Here is a 22449-nt window from a genome sequence, read left to right as displayed (position 1 = left end):
GGACAGACTATAGTTTGATTTTTTAAAAATATTTATAAATACTGCTCATCAGTGCAAGTATTTCCTTTAAGTGTGGACGTTTTCATCGGAGAGTTGCTTCCCTTTGTCGCATCATGATGTTGTTGAATGTAGATGCCATTGTCAATGATATCTTTTTATCGGTCATTTATCCTTAATTTGATAATTAAGACTCGCAATTTGTACATTTTCTCTGCCAGACTAGAAAGAGTATAATTCAACTTTATTTTGTCAATTTAAGGTGGGGACGCTAGGTGCAAAATCTCTTATGAAAATTAAAAAAAAAAATGGAAAGCTTTGCCAATATATAGGACGGACCGAAATCTGTAGAGGCCCGCTTTGACCCGGAGCCGATACGTTAAGCGATCACGTGAGTTTTAACTATACTGTAGGGCGTATTATCATGTGACAGGAGAAACACCTGCAGACGATAGCGGGCCTGGCTGGAATGACTAATACCGACTTGTTATAAAGTCAAGGTTTGTTTATTAATTAAGGATTTTATAAGGTGTTTAATCGGTTGACTTGCAAGTGCTCTAGGGTTGTCTAGAAAAGGCAGATATACAAGATTCAATCGCTTTTTATGAGTGCCAACACATAATATAAACAGATTTTTTAAATATAAGCAGTTAAATTTATGATAGAGGCCCTATGTAAATTCGCTAAACCTCATTAGAATCTACAATATTTGCCTTAATTATGTTGGGGTCGGAGGCTGAAGCACAAAATTATTACTATGATGAATGCTATACCGAAATCATAAAAATGTATATGGAAATCTGTCTTTACACATCATTTACAATCATTTTGCCTTTGTTCTGTACGCTTTTTTAACATCAGTCATATTGAAGTTGTTTACTACACCTACATGTACCTCCTCCCCAGACATACCCTAAACATGTATCACATATTTGCGGACCCGGAAATTTTTCCAACCGGGGGAGGGGGGGTGTCAGAGAGATATTTCAGATTGCCAGGGGGTCCATAAATTGAATCGGCCAAATTAAAATTGGATGTTTGATTTTCTCGCTTACTTGCTACATAAACTTGTAACCAAAGGGGGCTGTTCGACCACCCCACCCCCTCCCACCCTCCTAGATCTAGAGCTGCGCAAGTTACATCCATAATTTAATAAGTGTTATTATTAGATAAACAGGTCTAACTTAAAGTGTACAAATATTTTATTCACTGAGGCAACAAAGCATTAAAATCTTGGGGAAAAAATTGTTTGAAACTCATTTCAGTAAATCATTACAATTTACATCCGACTACTGTTAGCCAGTCAGAATCCTTCTCATACATTCCTACGAAAAAACAATTATATAATCATTTTATGTGTTTGTAAGAAATATGTTTACCTTGTATGTGCGTTTTAAAAAAAATGCATTTTAGTATGTACTTATATTTCAATTATTTGTACAAATCGAGTTTTTTAAATGAATAAAAGAAAAACAATTCTATTTAAAAGTTTGGTTTTGGATTTTGACTTTATAAAAACATAAACTTGTATGGCATGCACCATTGTGATTGAGAGTAATGATATACATGTATATTTCAGGCTCTACCCAGGACTTGACCATGGACCTCCGAAGCACTGCCCAGGATGTGGTGCGTTGTGATGTGTGTGATACTCCTGTCCCCCCACTACACTGTGACTTCTGTCAGATCAATCTCTGCAAAGCTTGTGTTGGGGACCATGTGCTGGATTTAACAAAGAAACATCACCTGGTACCGTTTCAAGACCGTGGATCTACTCCAAATTATCCTAATTGCCAAAAACATTCTCTCAAACAATGTGAACTTTATTGTGAACAATGTGACATTCCTATTTGTGTCCTCTGTGTTTCCTCTAAAAGTCATAAAAACCACGAAAAAATGGACATTATGAATTATTTTGAAGCAAAAAAACATGATTTACAAACAGATTTGCAAGAATTAGATAAAAAAGTTATTGCAAAATATCAAGAGATTGCAAACAACATCACAGTTCAGAAAGCTGATCTTAATAAAAACTCAAAGAAATTGGCAACCGCAATAGACAAACATGGAGAAGTCTGGCACAGAGAAATAGACACCGTTATACAGAAACTGAAATCTGATCTTGATGAAATGGACGCCAAACACCTGGCCATCTTAAACAAACAGGAAGATGAAATCACACGCACCATTTCTGAAATCACACAGAGCATTGCTGATCTGAAGAAGTTACTGGACTCCAATGATGTCAGCCTTGTCTCTGCCTACAAATCCAGGATTGCTGAATTCAGAAGATTGCCTCCTAAACTCACAGTTTCTCTACCAAACTTCATCCCTCAGAAAATTAACCCAGAACAACTCTACCAACAATTTGGCTCCATGTCAGCATTCTCCATTACAACAGAGGAACATGGCTACACCATGGAAACCTCAGAAGCTGGATCCTCTCCTCTCAGACCACTGCTTGATGAGCCACGGATCATCTCCACAATACAAACAAAGTATATATATTATCTAACCAGTGTTGCTTGTCAGAGTGATGAAGGTATCTGGACGTGTAATTATAATGAAAAGATGATGCGTCTTTACAACCTGCAGGGGGAAGTAGTGAAGTCAGTCCAAACCAAGTCAGGGAACGCTCCACTGGACATAGCAGTGACAAGGAGTGGGGATCTAGTTTATACTGATAACAATGATAGAACTGTGAACATAGTGAAGAATACACCGATACAGACAGTGATCAGACTACGGGGGTGGAGTCCTTTCCGTGTCTGTAGTACCTCCTCTGGTGACCTCCTGGTTGTCATGGACAGTGATGATAATAAACAAACAAAAGTTGTGCGTTACTCTTGTTCCACAGAGAAACAAAGTATTCAGTACGACGACAAAGGACAACCTCTCTATTCATCTGGTGGCAATAAATACATCAGTGAGAACAGGAACCTAGATATCTGTGTGTCAGACTTTGATGCCCATGCAGTAGTGGTGGTCAATCAGGCCGGGAAACTCCGGTTTACCTACACTGGTCCTCCCTCTACTACTGAGGAATCATTCTATCCACGCGGCATCACAACAGACAGCCAGGGTCGGATCCTGACAGCAGACTATCACAACAACTGTATCCACATCCTGGATCAGGACGGACAGTTCCTCCGCTACATTGACAACTATCATTTAAAGGAACTACAGGGTTTATGTGTGGACACCAGAGACAACCTCTTTGTGACTGAGTACCTCACAGGTAAAGTGAAGAAAATACAATATTATATGTAAACAATATGTGTGTGTGTATTATATGTAAACAAACTGTGTGTATGTATTATAAGTAAACAAACTGTGTGTGTATTATATGTAAACAAACTGTGTATGTGTATTATATGTAAACAAACTGTGTGTGTATATTATATGTAAACAAACTGTGTGTGTGTATGTATTATATGTAAACAAACTGTGTGTGTGTATTATATGTAAACAAACTGTGTGTGTGTAGTAGTAGTATATGTAAACAAACTGTGTGTGTGTGTATTATATGTAAACAAACTGTGTGTGTGTGTGTGTGTGTTTTATATGTACACAAACTGTGTGTGTGTCTCTATTATATGTAAACAAACTGCGTGCGTGTATCATATGTAAACAAACTATGTTCAAATACTATATTAAGTGGTTTAACACCACACAGATTTTGTTGAGTTTAGATATTATAGCTATTTTGGTGGATTGTTTGATTGGATGAATGAGTTGGTGTACCGTTTGTTCCTGTAAAATTTCATTATACCAGTAGGTGATTATAATTACATACTTGGTATATTTTGATTAATATGTAAATACATGAAGTGTGTACCTGCTGATAAGTTTAAATGCTGTATGTGACTTGTTTTTATAATTATGCATAAGTTAACACACTGATAGAATGAATAAACTCATTAAATTGCACAAATGTTTTATTCATAGCCACATGACAAAATCGATTGATGACTTGGATTTATTCACGCGCATCATTTTACGTGAGTTTTTATAGCTTTTAGAAATCATTATTCTAGATTAGCCGCATGAACATGTATTAATAGCTACTATAGTGATATTTCCTTTTATCTTAAACGAATGAAAAGAGCTTTATAAAAAATTTACTATAACAATTTTTCAATGAAATAAGGAACACAATTTTATAATCAATCTTTATCTATAATCGATCTCTATCAATTCATTTATCTATCTTTTTATCTATCTATCTATCTATCTATCTATCTATCTATCTATCTATCTATCTATCTATCTATCTATCTATCTATCTATCTTTTGTCTATCTGTCTGTCCGTCTGTTTGTCTAAGAGTATTCTAGAAAGCAACCAGTAGAAGTTAATTCCTGTTACCCCCTAACGAAGTATTTTCTCATTGTTAATATTCTCTTGAAAATAATTAAGCAATTGACATTTTATTTTATCATTCTACAAATTAAGTCTTTGAAAACAAGGGAGCAATCCTCCCCCCCCCCCCCACCCCCCTCCATATACGCTGTATCCTGATTGGCAACTCAAGAGGAAGGTTCACGCAGACTGGTCTGTTAAGCGTTTTATTGAATGGAATTATTTGTTTGATAATTTCTGGAATTGTAGTACAAACGTTTGTCAGGAATAAAATAGAAAAATAGATATCTGATTTAACCTCATCAATATTGAGATAGACAGAATTTTTCGAAAATCTCTTTGGTTTTCCGATTTCATTAACGTGCCAAGAGTTTCCTTCCTAATAAAGTCTACACTAACTTTAAAAACTGAATGATCAAATTTTCAGCGGAAAAGAAAAATATGATATCATTTTTATATTCAGAGCCATGGCAGTTTTTTTTTTGGCATTGTTTCTTAATAATTAAATGATAAAAATCTTTAAAAGTTGAAAATATTAATCATCTTTAAAGAAACTGTGAAATACAAACAAACATAAAAATCACATAACCCTTTCAAAGTATAACATTACATGGTTGCTCTTTAAATGCGTCATTTCCTGTTTTACTCAAGCGAGTGAAAATCAGCATATGTGTTTAAATATCACTGCTAATGTAATTAAATATTGATTTTTATGAAAGACGCTGAAAATTAAACATCCACTTCCCCCATTTAGCTTTAAACCAATATAAGACATCATCTTAATTCTAGACAATATGGCAGTACTGGCATCAAAGCAGACATCGGTTAGCATAAAAACACTTTTTGTGAAGGACTTTATTTTGTTCCTCTTCTAAATATAGACTTGTCTGAACATGCTTTGACACTAATATCTTATTACAACTTCAGACGGGAGGATTGTATGTGACCGGAAAAACACTAAAAATATCGCATATCACCAATAACCTTAACATCTTGTATACTCCAGTAACTAAAAAAAATCAGCGACCCAGTTTTACATAACTTTAAGTATTGCCTATTACAGTTGGATTCCAGGCAATGAGACTCGTGGGGAATGTGGACGATGGGGAATCGATTATGTGCGCTGATATCTGATAAAGTAGTCCCCCTAATAGATAGGTCTGACCGGACGTCCATTTAATTACCATAAAATGAAATATGCATTGACAAAAGCATTGCGTAACAGAATGGTTGGCGACAGCGTCTGCATCCTTGTAATAAATCAGCCACGATTATTGTTGGTCCATCGGTTATCCTCGAATTAATTCATCTTTCCATTTGTTATCCTCGAATTAATTCATCTTTTTGTGCGGTTCTGCACCTCTGTCGTACATCTACAAGAAGCCTATTAACGCTGATGTTTATCCTTCCGCAAAAGAAATTAATTCTTGGATATGGCATAATATAGAAAGTGCGTTATTCGACATAAAGAGAGAGTATATTAAGTTAATCATTATCAGAGTCATAAATGATAAATCTTAGATATTACAGGGAGTGACAGCCTGCTGAAAGAGTTGGATCAGGAAGGACGAAGGACTGAGTCAATCCTACGGAAGGCGACAAGACTTTCCGCAAGGTTCTGAAAGTAAATCTACCTCATAGAAAACTACTTCGTCCTTGCTCATCATCAAAAATATACACACAATATTGTTGCTTATGGTTCAATGTAACACATTCGTCTAAATTGTTTAAACTTATTTAATATCATATTGAACAAATCAAAAAATTATACCTGTACACGTGTATGAATACACACATAGGATGACAATATCACACATTTAGAGTCAGGAAACAATGATAAACAACGTCAACGGTAAATACATACGCCCGCCCTCTACACGGGAGAACGCGCGTCACTGGTCACTATTTATATCATTCGGTAGCTGCACAAACTATTACAACGGTGTTCACAATAACGTGTCACTTTCCTCCTCGCTCCGGGCACCCTCTTTCCGGGAGTCATCGATAATATTATTATTGGTCAATTTATCACCACTTTTCACATCGTCCAACTCCAAGCGGCACTGCTTGTCGTCCACGTTGACGTTTATTGTGACGTCAGAGAACATGGCGGAGGGATTTGGTTTGTCGCGGACGAACACTGCGGAGCCCAGGGACAGAGTCCGTGTGGAGCGCGTGGAGAGCGTGCTCAGTCGACGTAACGCCCAGCGGCGGTTCCATTTCTTACGAATCTCATGCTGGACCTTAAAGACAACGCAATGTTCGATTACTTTATAACAAAACAGAACAAGGTGTAATATTGTTTACCAATTAACTATGTTCTCAAAAAGGACTGCAATAAATTAAGATGGCTTGAGACACCTCCATAATGTGAGTACTTTCTATCAAAATAAATCAAAAAATATAACGCTATAATTTTATTTTTTACCAAAATTTTTACCTAACAACTTAAGAGCATTTACAGCAGATCTGTTGGGCATAAGTTCGAATCTCACTGTGGCTTTTATAAATAATTTTTGCATTTCCAAAATCTTTTAAAAAGTATAACTTTGTTAAATATTGTAAAACAAAATTCTAAACAAGTGAAAGTATTTTGATAATAATGTTCTTGTATTTACAATATGACAGGTGTCCCATAGCACCTTAAGAATTGTTTGTGCTGACGATATTTCGGTTGTTACGTACCTCGCCATTTCCGAAGCAAAACAAGACAGCAACAATGAGACCCTGCAACAAAAACACGGTTCCATCATCTGAGTTCATTTTGTTAGGTTGGGGATTTAAAATTTGTTAGAATTGGAGGAAATTTTTGTTTTTGAATTTGTAATTTTTGTTTAGATTTTTTAACATGATAACATATTTGCATGTAATATGAAAAAGAGTCCAAATTCATAATTTAAAAGGTGGTTGAACAGCCAATGACGATGCAATGAAAAAGCCCTCTGACCTGGAAGGAGTTGACCCCGCTCTCCACATAGAGCCAGATGAGTTCCACCCCGGGGTCCATACACTCAGGCATGACGACGGAGATCATGTAGTAGACCCCGAACAGCGGGATCAGCACCAGGGTGGAGCGGGCCAGCTTCCTGCAAAACAAACGCAGGTAAGACTAGTTATATCCCGAGGTATGTACAGAGGAAATAGAACACACGTTGAACGCAAAAGCTTTCTCTCAAAGAGATGAACATTATGTAAAGATCTCAGGAAATACTGGTCCAAGACCAATTCTCAGTTTCTCATCAAGTTAATTTTCGTCAGTATTCCTTTGAATATAATTGTAATCGACGTTAACGACGTTTCACTAAAAAGACTAGAAATGGCATTCAGCGAGAATTAGTCCAAGGCAGTAAGAGATTGAAGTGTATTCAACCTTACAAGTTGCTTATATAATCATGTGAATTTAAAAAAACAACAGCCTTCATTTCCTACATTCTTGTAAAATTGAGTCCCTCTCTCTTTTACGTGTAAATTTCATTTTAATTACGGATTTTTTAAAATTCACTTCATAATCAATTCTCATATTTTACCTGTATCGGTGAGGATCACTCATGTGTACCGCTGTAAGTTTCGTAAAAAGTACCCGTATGATGTTCAAGAAGAATAAGAAATTAATCTACAAGAAAAATAAAAAGAACTCAAGATAATCAGAAATTAAATTGAAATTGGATTTTTGTGCTTGTCACAAAGTTCGTTGTTGTATAGATATGGTAATCATGGCTTATCGATCAAACTCGGGACTAAGAAGGTAGTTACCGCTATAGTGATAACAATGGGTCCCCGGATGATCCAGACATACTTCTTGTCTAAACTGTGCGTGCTCCAGCATCTGGTAATGAAAACAATTGGAGGTTCTGAGTGTTACAGCTTTTTATGTCAAAGACTATAAACGTATTTCTACTCCATGAGAGCCGATATGTTCTTCATCAGTGCCATCTTTTTTTTCTTTAACATGTATTCATATTCAACAAAACTCTAATTATTGTTGGGAAAACACAATTAAATTTTATTTTTGCTACATTGCTTTTTTTTATGTATAGAATGTATTTCATGAATAGATGTAGAAATATCGGTTGCGCGTTATAAATAATATGCACTTATATTAAAAAAAAAAACCAAGTTGTTTGTAAGCAATATTAAGTGTATCTTACAGCGTGTCCTCCAGGTATCTGCGTACGATGACCCAGGGAACAACACAGAGTAATGGCGAACCTAGCAAAGAACAACACAGACAATCATTAGGCTAAAGGATGGCTACAACTATGTCTCCCTTCAAATTTACAATCGCAACAGTTCGGAGTATGGAGTTTTCGCTTCTTCTCGGAAAGGCCCGAAAAGTTGCAATTGTTCTAGTTCTGAAGAAATAAAACTTCAAATATTTTTTGGTTAAACATTACGATACAGTAGGCGACTCTCATATTTTCTTTACGGGATGAAATATTATATTCATGTTAGTAACAGTTTTCATTTTATATAACTAGACTTTGATATTTAATGTCCAGTTGCGCTTTTATACATATACACAAAATTATGAAAATACAATTAAAACAAGTTAAAATAAACATGTTAATATTCAATGCTTATTTTGTATAACTGAACTAATTTTGGTTTTATATATTTTTAACATCATTGACACTTGAAGATTACCAATTTGTTCTCAATTATACTTACACCAGCCAAATAGAATGTAGACGTAGAAGCGCTTGCTCTTCTTGAATGTTGTGATAAAGATAAGGTTATGGAGATAGAGTCCCTCAATAAAGATCCACACGTAGTTAGCCACGATGATGTAGTTGAAGACGGAGAAAAACAATTTGCAGGACCAGTTCTGAAACATAGCCACACTGTCATTTAGCAAAATGATGCAAAAGACATATTGTTTCAAAGGTGGTAATATCTTAACATACTAAAATATAGCGACACTTTAGGTATGCAATGAATTCCAAATGACGTTAAAAGATCGGAACAAATCGACGGTACATTTTATTTTACTGTAACAATATTATATTTTTATGTCATTTAATAGGTATGATTCATTGTCCTTTGGTTCGTACAAGCCGGATTTCAATTAAAAAAGTTTTCGAATTATTTTACATTTTACACATTTAGGCAACAGGAAAAACTCTTTTATAATTCGACGTTGATTGAGGTATTTGTATTTGTTTTCTTGTTTGTTTAATGACAAGGTCGCAATTATTCAAAACATGTTATTTTCATTCTTAGGTGTTTGAATACATTCTAGCTTAATCGCACATCCCGTATAAAACTGTAATTTACATGAGATAAAGATGGGTTTTTTTTTCCAGTGAAGATAAATCAATGAGAAAAAAACATAACAGACATCAGTTTAAAAAAGTGAACGAGTTTTTGGTGCCACGAAATTTTCTATCAAAGTTAGGCGTTTTCTGAATTAAAAGAAAACGAATCTTGCCTACCGATCCCAGGGTGGTCAAGGTCGCTGTGTTATTGATAACAGTAGTGCTGCCCTCTGGAGTGTGAAAGATATCCTTGATCAGGCATATTACGGATCGCAAAACGAACGAAACGAATAAATTGATGTGAATGGCGTTCCTTTGACAATGCAATCTCCTGAAGCAGAAGGAAATAAGAAAGATTAATCTTTTGACGTAATCATTTGGTAATTTGTCAGATTATAATGAAAGATTTGTCAGATGAGCGGAGTGGCAGTATGATGAAGTGTTAAACAAAATCTGACAATGGACAAAACGAAATCGTCCTCACCTGAAGCAAAGCATCAGAAATACGGCTATGAGGAGACCGACCAAGGATATGGAGTAACCAATCATGTATAATCTTCCTATGTTTGGCAAGTGATCCTGTGGAGAAAGGGGTATTGTCAATATACGAAAACAGTTACACTGTATGATGGAACCTTTATAACTAGAAAGCTTGTAAGCACACGACGGGAATCATTGAAATAAAAAAAGATGATTATACATTATCACTTGTTTTCAGAAAGAAACTTATTTTAATAAGTGAATTTAAGTAATGCATGAAAACTGACAATAACAAGCTGTCAACCATTTTTTTTCAATGATTTACTTTGAAATACTAATAAAAAAGAGGATTGGCAGATCACCAGAATTTTTGGTACAATTAAAACTTTCTTCAACAGATGAAGGGCTTTCAAAGCTTAAAGCTCTCTAATTGTTCAACATTTTATTTTTATTGTGTCTGTAATCTTTAGTCGCAATGCATAATGTATAACAAATCGTATCTCACTATCAAAGGGTCATCACGTGGGGCGTCGGTGTGCGCGCACTGGAGGAAGTCGGTATAGGTACTATTGGTTTCCGGGTGAATGTACCACTCGCCGTCCTCCATACAACGTCGGCTGGCCTTGGCTAAAAATAGATGACTCGAAGTAAAGGCCAAGGAATTAAGATAAAGCACGAAAAGCCTAACTGCCAGTCTGATTAAAATCAGATCTTTGATCCGCTCCGATAAATTCTATGTCGCTACGTGTAGCGACATCGAATTTGTCGGAGCGGATCAAAGATCTGATTTCAAATAGATTGGCATAACTGCTTAGATTAATAAAACGATGTATAATCAGCTGAATAAGAAAATGCAAAAATTTCTGTAATGAAATCGGTATTTAAAAGATACTACACTGGTAAAGGTCTGGTCACTTGCTGTTAATAGAAGGGGTTTTTGTACAATTAGATTTGTTTAATCGGTGGCTTGCAATCTTTCCATTAAACACCAAAACCGATTAGTTAAATAACATTGCCATGTGCTATTGCATGTACCTCTAGTGTTGAAGTTGTTGACGTAATTTGGACAGTTCTGTTCTGCCGTTGTGCCGGCCTTCGTTTCCGGCCAACACATGATATCGTCAAATGCGGCGGGACAATGGAGACCTGCATTAGGAGGAGTTAGTAAAAACAATAGGCAAAGACAGAAACACCAGTACTTATTAATCACATCGTGTACAGAGCTAGCTATTATATCTGTTTATTAATCACATCGTGTACAGAGCCAGCTATTCTATCTGTTTATTAATCACATCGCATACAGAGCTAGCTATTCTATCTGTTAATTTTAAAATTTTAAAATTTGAACCTTTCATTACGCCATGTTTTCTAAGTAGAGGCATGCAAATATTCATATTTATAAATAAAGCATTTCAAACTTGAATATCCTTTTCAATATGGCGATTTTTTTGGGAGTTGAGTTTAATCAATTCTCCTATGCAGTCACTGTGGCAAACCGGAACTGAAACAGACTTTGGACCTAAGCACAAATCATCATCGCTGACAAAACTTAGTTCTTGAAAATAATCGATAAATTCAATGTAACGTATGCTGGAACATTGTCTTTTAAGAAACTTATTTATAATTACATTGAAAATAGTCAGATTTTAAATAGTGCGAACAATTAAGATATTTTTTGCAGTCATTTGTATCCCTACGCCAGAGTTTAATAAAGTCTCCTTCAACCATCGGCTGTCTCCGTAAATCTCCCCGAGCAGAGAGTCATTCTATATTTAGAGGTCGCGTCATCAGGCTATCACGTGACCTAGTGTACACATTGGCAGAGAGTATCTCTTGCTTGTCGGAGATTTACGGAAACAGCCGAGCATCTGGTTGAACGAGACTAGAGTTCATTATTGCTTGGATCCATACAATTTTTGGAATATTTCGATTACTGATACATAGTTTGATAGAATCAATTCTATCTTTTTAAATATTACACAACATGAATCATACAAGGTTTTTTCGAAATTCTTTTCGGAAAAGTCCGAGAATTCATATTTTAAAAATGGGCATAATTCAAATACAGATTATATACTACTTGCCAAGCAAAATAACGTATCATTGATTTTAAAATAAATAATAATCGAAAAAATCAACTCCCGTCAGTACTTCAGTACGTTGATTTAATTATGCATGCAAATATTGATTTATTAATTTAGAAATTTAAATTTAGAATATCCATTTTACTAGTGTGCAATAAATGCTGAATGGATTTCATGAAATAATATGTAAACAGTGTTATCGTTGAGCCGAGCGCAGATTGTTTGGTTTAAACAAATACAGTACAGTTTGATTTTTGTCAAATAAAATTCATTGTCTGCTTCAAATCATAAACCAAAGCTAATTGAAATAAACGCCATGTGCCCAGTCTACATTAATTATTAAGTCATGTTTCAGACGTAAAACATGGTTTTTTTCGGAATGTATTAATATTTCCGAGAAATTTCTCTTGTCTTCTTACTACCGTAAGATGATATTGATGCTTCATTTATTGTCCAAAAGATCGGCACCTTTGTGTGAATGTTTTTATTTTCAATCCATTAATTTGACAGGACATACTTGAAACTTGTCGTTTTTCTTTATTACAGCATTGTTGATACTTATCTGGTTTGCATAATCATTTATTTTGATTTTAAATTACCTACAAATGAAACCTTGGACAGTTTGTAATTGAGTTTAGGGACAATAAACATCGATAAGCGTAATTAAGTCATTTGTGATCGAGCTAACTTTTTAGAAAACAAAATGACGGAAATATATAGCCAAATAGCCCCCCCCCCCCCGGCTGAAAGACAAATTTTTTAGCCCAGAGTACCCCTGAATCAACTCTCATTTTTCACTGACTTTCTTATACATTGTATATACGTATTACCATTAAGCTTCGCTTCGCGTTCTGTAATATCTACTCCCTCTATCTTTTGTCCAAGAAAATTGGAATTCTTATCATTTGCCAAAGGTTCATTACAAACACAAATAAATAACATGTAATTGAAATGAGAGAACCTCTGAGAGGATTGAAGAAACGTCATATCCGGACAATGCACTCGGTAGACGACAGCTTTTAATAGATAATGTATAATTGTATCCATAAAATTATTGATTTGCAAAGAATGGTTCGGAATCTAAAGCACAATTCTCCAATGTTATTAAATGTCTGTATCAAGGTTGTTTCTTTTAGGCATTTGTTATCATAAAAATGCAACACGCTTTACTGGAATAACGAAAAAGATAGATAGTCTCAACATGGCCGTTTTGTACAATATTTAATTTAATATCCGGATTTCGCCGGCTTGTAGCATTAGTACTATTTTAGTAAAAGTAGTAGTAGCAGTAGAGGTAGTAGTGGTTTTAAATATATATACTAATGAAGTTGACAGACTAAGGAGCTTAATATCCGGATTTTTTTATCACTCAGTTACAGTTAATGGCCAAAGGGCTTATCTCAAAACTTTTAAAGAAAATCTGAACGGTACGTAGTTTGTTGACTACAAACGATACTTAACAAATCTGTCATGAATATACCAAACATTTGGGTAACCTTTTTGCACTTGGTCCGTTGCCTGGATTTTTTTGTAGCAGTCCTCCATAGCAGACACTATAAGTCCATGCTGATCCTCGTGTGAAAGCTTTACGATGTAGATTTTCTGCAATCAAAAAAAAAATTAATATACCTGTAAATTCTTGTCTGTCTCAATGAGAGAGAGAGAGAGAGAGAGAGAGAGAGAGAGAGAGAGAGAGAGAGAGAGAGAGAGAGTTAGTTGGAGTTGTAACAGTAGTAGTGGTAGTACTTGTAGTAGAATTACTTGTAGCATTAGTACTAATTTTAGTAGTAGTAGTAGCAGTAGACGTAGTAGTAGTTTTAAGTATATAAACTAATGAATTTGACAGACGAAGGATTGTTAACGCTCTGCATGCATGAAAACATCTTCTAGAGAACGTTTGGTGTTTTTCTGGCTCTATTCTATCCATTTACAGGTACTTTCAGAAAAAGATTTTAGAAATGGGCAGCTCTACTTGCATTTACATACTACATGTAGTATATCTTATTATACTGCTAAATGAAATATAAAAAAAACTTTTTCCAATTTCCCCTAGGCCTGACATTTTCATTCACAACCTGAACACTAATTTAGCAACAGCGAAACCCGATTTCACAAAGATGTTCAAAGAATTCAATTAATCTACTAATGATCTTTAAATATAAGTCGTTTATTAAGTCTGTAACGATTCTTTGTTTTCCATTAAGAATGCTGTCCATTAAATTACTAATTACCGGTCAATACAGGTAAAGGCGCACGTGATAAAGGTGCGCGTACCGGTCACAGACTGGAATCGAGGCCTCCAGATACAATCTCTCTGACGTCTGCTATTTAGAAGCAAGGAATCAAAGAGCGCAACACGGCGACTGATAACTCAGTGTTTCGCGGCTGAACACCTTAAAACAATGGCTCCTGCACTGGTTCAGATCAAATCGTGAAACCTGACGACTTAGTCTGTGTTATGGCGGCTTATCACAGTGATATTTGCTGTTATCGTGTCGTAAGGTTGTGTTTCTGTATGGATTTTTTATTTTTATAAATAGCGAGCATTCCTCTTCCTTTTCGTTATCCAGATGATGTTTCCAGGGATATAGGGGGCTTAGTGGGGTGTTGTTTTGTTATGATGACACTTGTTCTCTTAACAATAAATATCAAGAATCAATCGCCTTGAAGAAGAAAAAAAATAAAGGAAGGAAAGAGAGAGAGAAAAGAGAGAGAGAGAGGGAGAGAGAGAAATTATTCATTTTTTATGATACACAAATCGCTTCTTTTACTCACACCAACACCATTAGGTTCTGCCCCGTGATTACTCGGGGATCACGTCTTACTCATATGAAACGCTTATACTTCAAGTCTTATGCACTATGACACGCTTACTTCACGACTTACTCAATATGACACGCTTACCTCACGTCTTACTCAATTTGACATCCTTACTTCACGTCATACCCAAAATTACACGCTTACTTCACGTCTCTCTCAATATGACATCATTACTTCACGTCTGACCAAAAATGACAAGTTTACTTCACGTCTCTCTCAGATGACATCCTTACTTCACATCTTGCTCACTATGACATGCTTACTCACATCTTACTCAATATAACACGCTTACACCTCACGTCTTACTCAATATGATATCATTACTTCACGTCTTACCCAATATTACACTCTTACCTCACATCTTACTCAATATGACACGCTTACTTCACGTCTTACCCAATATTACACTCTTACCTCACATCTTACTCAATATGACACGCTTACTTCACGTCTTACCCAATATGACACGCTTACTTCACGGTTTTTTACACGCTCTGATTGACGGCTTTGACACAGCGCTAATTCTAACCGACGTCGAGTTCACAGAGACACGGCGCGCCGTGGCGTTGTGAGGTATAACAATCAACGGATGAGAAAATAGGCGGCGATGGATGAAGAGATGTTATAGATTTTAAGATAGACGATCGGCGATGAGAGGTGCGCTATGTAAAGAATGCTTAGCTAGAAACATTTATTTTTTCACACAATGCGTGATGCTATAGAACTTTACTACAACCAGAATCCTGCGATGAATTGGCATACAACACGCCACTGTTTTCTGTCTATTCTCTATAATAAGTAATTTCGTTCCAATTCCAATCTAAATGAAAGATTGATTTATCATAGAAATCAATTTTTCATGAATTTATTTTGGAACTATGATACACAAGTCTTGCCATTGATAATGTGTCTGGATTATATATATTTACAATTAACTCCTTCCCAGTAAACTGATGCTCATAATCTGTATAGTATATTACATTTTTATTTACGAACAATGGAAACTAACACCCTTGAGGAATTATTTTCAAATTGCGTGATTAGAGGGAACATTCTTCTTTTTAAACATATAAGCCTGGATTTTCGTCGCCCCCTCTGTAGAATTTTCGCTCATATATTTTACTTATGAATAAAATCACGATCTTGAATTTCCAAAATAAATTTTCAGTTCATTGGAACAGACGATGCCTACAGTAGTAATAGCTTAACTGACATTAAGTACAAATCGTGCTAAATAAAACTAGGTTCATACTTTGAATATACATGTATCCTGAACAGATATACCCTTAATTGTTTTAATGTTTTATTTCGCGTGTCACCGGCTAGCGGTTAATAATTCAAACAATGCTACATTGACCATAAGTTTCTTTCAGAAGTTCTCGGCATGGGTTCGCTTTAGATTTCGAACAATGCACTATAAATGAAGTTAACGACTTTAAAAACCCGTGTGAGGGGCATACGCCGGTCAGCGCCTATGTCCACTGGAAACAATGTGTTTAACGTCATCGGGCGCCCTACCAGCTTCTATCCGTCTAGGCATGTGCCGATGAAAGGCTCCTAGAGTAATTATCTTTGCCTATTGTCACACAGATTGAAATTAATGTCAATTTCCATGTTAACGGAACCAACTTCGGAACATTCTTTACATTTTGCATATGGCGTTTTCTTATCGTCGGTTCTCTGTTTCTGATAACGTATTTTCTGATTTCAATCAAAAGAAATGCATGAATGTGAAAATTGCTATTCTGAATTTTCGAACCACAGGGCTATCTGATGTGGAAATCCCCGGGCAGACACCGTTGTGTTGTAATTTAATCTCCATTTTTATATTGTTGAAATGAAGGCATGTGCCAACATTAAAAACAATGGTATCTGATTTGAGACTTGAGGAAATCGCACATGGTTTTGAATTCATAAAAGAAAAATATAACTCGTTGCTGTTTAAAGACAAAGCTTTTCCGCAGATATATGAATTAATAGATTCTAAAAAAAACAAAAGACATTCTGCATATGTGGGTGTTGTAATAAAAAGATGAAATCCATGACTGCTGGGATTTATCTATTACTTCTGTAAAATGTCAACATATATAATACTTAAACTATCTCTATACTCCTACAATTGTATATCAATAGTTTGTGCTTGTTCAAAGCCCAGATTAAAAATGTTTAAACAATCTATTTACTATACAATCGATATCTAAAAACATAATAAAGTGGATTAGTTTATTTCATATCCTTTATTGTGATATCCTTTATAGTGATAATTCGATTAAAGGTAGCGAAATTTTTTAAAAACAACAACAACAACAAAACCCCCCAAAAAGACACTAAAAATCGTTCAAACATTTCAAATTCAAGTTTTTTTTATGTATATGAATAAAATAATCTCTTTACAGGCACGTATCATAATTTTTTGAAGAAAGTGTGTCTGTGTGTGAGTGTGGGGAGGGGGGGTTCAACCTCATCTAAACACTCTAAAGCCAAAAAGAGTTTCTCCAAATCGGGGGGGGGGGGGGGGGGGGGTGCGTGGAATTCATTGTAACTTTAAACTTCAAATTCATTGTTTATTTCCTTATATTCATTTTCATTTATTACCTGCTCCCCAAAAATGGGGTGGGGCAAATATCAATATGATATATTAATTTATGATATGCACATGTAAATTAAAGAAACATGACTGCAGCGAAAAAAGGGGGTGCAGCCCCCCCCCCCCCCCCCCCCCACCGTCCCTTTATGCTATGTGCCTGCTTTATTTTAATGTCCAGAAGCCGTTTGGTGGGAGCCAATGTTTGAAGGGGCGGTTGAGGTAGGAGAGACAGATTATTTTCCTGATTACATTAGTTTTCGTTCATAAACGTGGTCGACTTGGACTACAATACGCTATTTTCATATATGCCAAACTCGATAGTATCACTTTATGATTGATATTCAACTTCTATGGCTTATATTATTTCTTTCACGGATATTTTTATTGAATTGATCATATTTGGCATTTATCATGAAAACTCATTACTTATAGCTAACTTCTTTCTATGGGTGTTAAAAAAAGTATAAAATCAATGCCCATTAATCGGACAAGCGTTAAAATCGCCCTTGTTTGGGTGCTATTGATTCAATAAAAAACGTGGTTTTTCACAATATTTTTGGCTGCATTTACGTTTGAGTGATAATTTTTAATGCTCTCGACACAATGCTTTATTTGTTAGCAAACAAACACCGACCGGCGAACTTTGGAGAGATCCTAAACCTTTCTCTAGTACCGTTAAAATTGATACATGTACAGGAACATTTCCCAAAACCAGTACGTTTTCCATACTACACGATGTGAGACCTTATTTGCGCTCAAAGAAAATATTCGTTATTTTCGCGAGTACACTATGAGGAAAAGCGTACTTCTTACTCAGTTAATTGAAGGTTGTCTATATGTCTGCTGGTTAACCACATATTAAAACTTTGCAGTACTTGACTTTCTGTAGTGTTTAAAAGACAGTTTCCTTCTACGGAGGTCCCTTTGTTGGCAGACATTTTTCGTCGCGAACTATTAAATCTATTTCATGAATGATTTACGTAACGTTGTGATTAATGAAGTCGTATATATATATCTTTATTGTTCTCGGAAAAATTAGAATAATTTTAACAAGACCGTTGACTTTCAGCAGGACGTAGCTATCTATTTCTTAATTTAGTCAAAACAAGTTAAAAATGACGCGGTTCCAGGCGAAATATGCACTGATTGCGTAGTCTTAGCTCAAAAGCCAGACAAATCTTGTTGATTTCAAAGAGTAATGAAATAAACAGGCATACGTCACATTGCTGTTTGACACAACTACACAAAGTCCAAGCTCTTGTTAAAATGGTTCTAATGTGTTGTATTTTGATGAACTACAAGGAACAAAGAAAACGGAATTGTTTGAAACAAAAAATAGCAATTCCGGTGAAATGATGGACATCATGATAGTAACCCCCCCCCCCCCCCCCCCATACCGGTATACATCCCCGCCACAAAGAGAAAAAAATCTGAATCCACGGGAACTGTATTAATAGGTAGGGTTATATATTTATTTTTATTATGAGAAAAATATATACTCAGTAACGTCATGTGCCTGAATCATACGACATTCTCCATACACCCTACGCATGAGACCAAGTTGCATGAAGAAAAAAAACCCCACTGTTTCAGAAAATCTTTGCTTCAATGAAAATTGTTGTGTTTGTATCTGGAGGCTCAAATCTTGGGGTACAATGTACACCATTCACCGAGAGAGCAGTGACATAGGCTTTACCGACCTGTATAAATAGGTGTTTTATTTCCCCTATTTAACCGTGTTTGAAGTTATTGAATTGTTATTAAGGATTTAAAACAGATGGAATTTGTTTAATATTTAGATAAACATTTTCTTATTGTGTTCTCCATGCATTCCCTTTGTGTTGCGTGACTGTTTTATATTCTATTTACATAATTCAGTCTTGTGGAATAACCTATGATTATTCAATTCAATTGAAATAAGATCTAAAGAAATTATTACCATTTTGGTCGTTATTCGTTAATTTTTAGCTACTCTTATTCACTTGTTAATAAGCAGTGGTTTAAGATTGTAGTAGGAAACATATTTGGGTCTTAAATGTGTCCTCTGGTTGAGCCAATGTATAGAGGAATAACAGGAATCATAAATTATAAACCAAAACTAAAAACATCACAGGATTGAACCATTGTACTGAGCTAATGACACAGGTTAAGGACTTTGAAATGGCGGGAAAGACATACTTATCCTGTCGTCTGCGGGCAGAGACGGCTTGATCGAATTACTAATTACATAAAACCCTTCTTCTTCTTCCTGTAAGCCGAATCCCCTATACTAAAATAGACTCTAATTGGGTAAACATCATTTTCATTCTGAATTAGGTTCAGTTTTCACATATCACCATTTCCTGACCACTTGATTTAAACTCTTCAACTCTATAGGTTTTGTGTTATTTATATTTTGATATCGGTCTCATTTCTGTGAACTAAATATATGCGATAATCTGGAAACCAAAACAACGACAAAAAAGATATTTATAAATAAAATAAAAAAAAAATCTGGAGAACAATTAAAAAATAATAAGTTAGCTGACTTTAAGTTGTAACACAGTTGCATTTTCTCAATCGCAGTGCATTTATTTCATATATATATGCCTATCGCATAGTTACGGAACTTAGAAAATCTTAGCTTAACTTTTTATTTTTAATCTAGTTGCAAAATTGATAATTTTTTTAAACTTAAAGTTTTATTTAAAATGTGTCGACAATATCATAATAAACATGTCAAGAAATTAAAATAATAATTGATGTTCAATAACACACAATTCAACATGCAACTGACATACAAATATACAAATTACGTTTATTATAAATTGAATTTATTAGTTTCAGATTTTATACTCAAATTAATATAAAAACTCTTACCAGGTCTTTGTAGCAACCTCTACCGGAAGTAAAATCCAACAGGAAAACTGTCATAAAGACCCACACGATGCCTATTAGATTACTGAAAGTCATCGCCATACTCATTTATTGCTGTTGTAAGAAATAGTTTAAACGTTTTTCAAGACAGCAGATATTCTACATTCCTCGTTAGCTGTTCGGAGTCCTCTGGGGTTTTTTTCCGCTAGATCTACACACCCTTCGGTATCTTTGAGCATATCCCAACCATCACAAGATAAAGGTCGTAAAAAAGCATTACCGATAATTTACAAATTATATAACCGTAATCGCCGAACAGTGTCACTTTCAGTGGCCCGGATGTTGCGTTACCTCTTACAAGACAGATAAATTGATATCACGGGCCATACATCTCTAACAGCGGTACGGCAAATTACGAATGCTCATCCCTTAATGCTGTTTATTAGATAGTGTCTATACCACGGCGAATCGTTTCCTTAGTGCGGCCCTTAGTGATTGTTCTAACCTTTTTATAGATCCCTCGATCGCCGCGTCTTCATGACTTGGCCATGCATCTGGAGCCACTGTGTGACAAACCTGACTCTTCAATCGGTTTAAAATTCTATCCACAAGTTCACGCCATGGTCCTTTACCTTAGCGTTAGTGGACAGCTTTAACAAACCGTGGGTCGCCACTGTGTTTGTCGTTAGTATCAGTTTAAGGGGAGCACTAGCTGTTCTTCAGTTCTTGGTAGCTTCATGGCGAATTCTACATCAGTTCTGTCCTTGTCAACTAAATTTTAATTATTTAAAGAATAGCCTTGTGTTAGATCGGACACGTCAGAGTGTTGAAAAACAAAACTTTGATCTATTTAGAGTTTGTCTCATCAAGCTAAGGTGGATTTGAATGAAAAGAAGAAAAATATGCATTAAAAATGCGTGCAATTATTTCTGCATAGAGTCGCACTATTTTGTCAAGATATCGCGTTTCCTTTAACGATAATTAATTGTAAATTTGACTCCCAAACAGAGGAATTTAAATGACTTCATTAAATAGCTGTGATGAAAAATAAACGGTTACCCCTGGTATACTTAATAGCTACCCCTGGTAAATTTATCTTCGGTCTTCAACTTCATTCTTCATGAGACATACAATACGTCACTTCCGGACACAGGTACCTCCAATAGCCCAAGTTGTTCCGAGGATAAACGGAGAATTAAAATTCATGTTCCTAAATAGATACAAAATCCTTGCAGATTATTTGATTACTGCTTTAAGTTATAGAATTCCATTCAACCGATTAGGAATTTTACACAGTGTTTGTCACTGTTTACAGCAGATCTAGTTATATACAGGTATGGTCCAGTCGCGTGCCTTTTGTTTACATTAGACATATGTGGAGATAAACCGACACTCTTGCCGAATAGATCTCAGTGCATGCAGTGTCATGCAACTTAACCCATTCAGAATCTGTAACGTTATATTTCAATAGTGTTTACAAAAGATATGAATATATATATAGTACAGATAGATTGTAAAATTGTCTGTCCCGTGTATATTCACCTTTTAAAATCCTACAGTAGATTATTTCATACAAATATTTATTCTTTTGATAACTTTACGTGTTATTGTGAAATTAGAAATCAAAGCTTTTAAAAATACATGTTTCCACTGCAGCCATTGCCCTCAACAAGGATGTTCCAGTCGGTACAACCGATTTCATAACTCAGTACTACTTTTGAGGGGAGGATTTATATCCGTAAACGTGCAGTACCCTTTAAGTGTAAAAAAAAGGGATAAACATGTTGTCCATGGTCTGTGATCAATTCATTCAAGGAAACATGATGTTAATGAAAGTTCAGAAATTTAACAATTTTTGGGGGAAAGTATTTCGTCAAAATTAGTTAAGGAGTCTGTTTAGAAGTACCTGTCTTTGAATATCTCTCTATAGGAGAAAATGGCGTATATCCATTATACGAGACAAATATTAATTTGTAAAACTTAAAACCCTGTGCTGGATGATTATGCCA

At 35.3% G+C, this 22449-nt stretch overlaps 2 protein-coding genes across 2 annotated transcripts; one reads left to right on the top strand and one right to left on the bottom strand.

Moving 5' to 3' along the window:
* Window positions 1–272: 272 nt before the first annotated feature.
* On the top strand, window positions 273–3904 carry LOC117692025 (E3 ubiquitin-protein ligase TRIM71-like). Its single transcript, XM_066072251.1, has 2 exons — window positions 273–497; window positions 1577–3904. The coding sequence occupies exon 2, from the start codon at window positions 1597–1599 to the stop codon at window positions 3265–3267; it is 1671 nt and encodes a 556-aa protein (XP_065928323.1). The 5' UTR covers window positions 273–497; window positions 1577–1596; the 3' UTR covers window positions 3268–3904.
* Window positions 3905–6077: 2173 nt separating this feature from the next.
* Window positions 6078–20939, bottom strand: LOC105343471 (vasoactive intestinal polypeptide receptor 2). The gene is made up of 13 exons (XM_034478050.2): window positions 20444–20939; window positions 13674–13779; window positions 11129–11239; window positions 10599–10720; window positions 10098–10192; window positions 9791–9944; window positions 9027–9183; window positions 8507–8567; window positions 8112–8184; window positions 7886–7971; window positions 7306–7444; window positions 7044–7085; window positions 6078–6601 (listed from the first exon to the last, which is right to left on the bottom strand). Exons 1-13 carry the CDS (start codon window positions 20546–20548, stop codon window positions 6305–6307), a joined length of 1548 nt encoding a protein of 515 aa, XP_034333941.2. The 5' UTR covers window positions 20549–20939; the 3' UTR covers window positions 6078–6304.
* Window positions 20940–22449: the final 1510 nt, after the last annotated feature.

The sequence above is a fragment of the Magallana gigas genome, chromosome 9 (genome assembly GCF_963853765.1).
Source record: "Magallana gigas chromosome 9, xbMagGiga1.1, whole genome shotgun sequence".
In the NCBI taxonomy this organism is placed as follows: Eukaryota; Metazoa; Mollusca; class Bivalvia; order Ostreida; family Ostreidae; genus Magallana; species Magallana gigas.
Note: the sequence above shows the minus strand (reverse complement) of the source record. Positions and strands in the feature narration are given on the sequence as shown.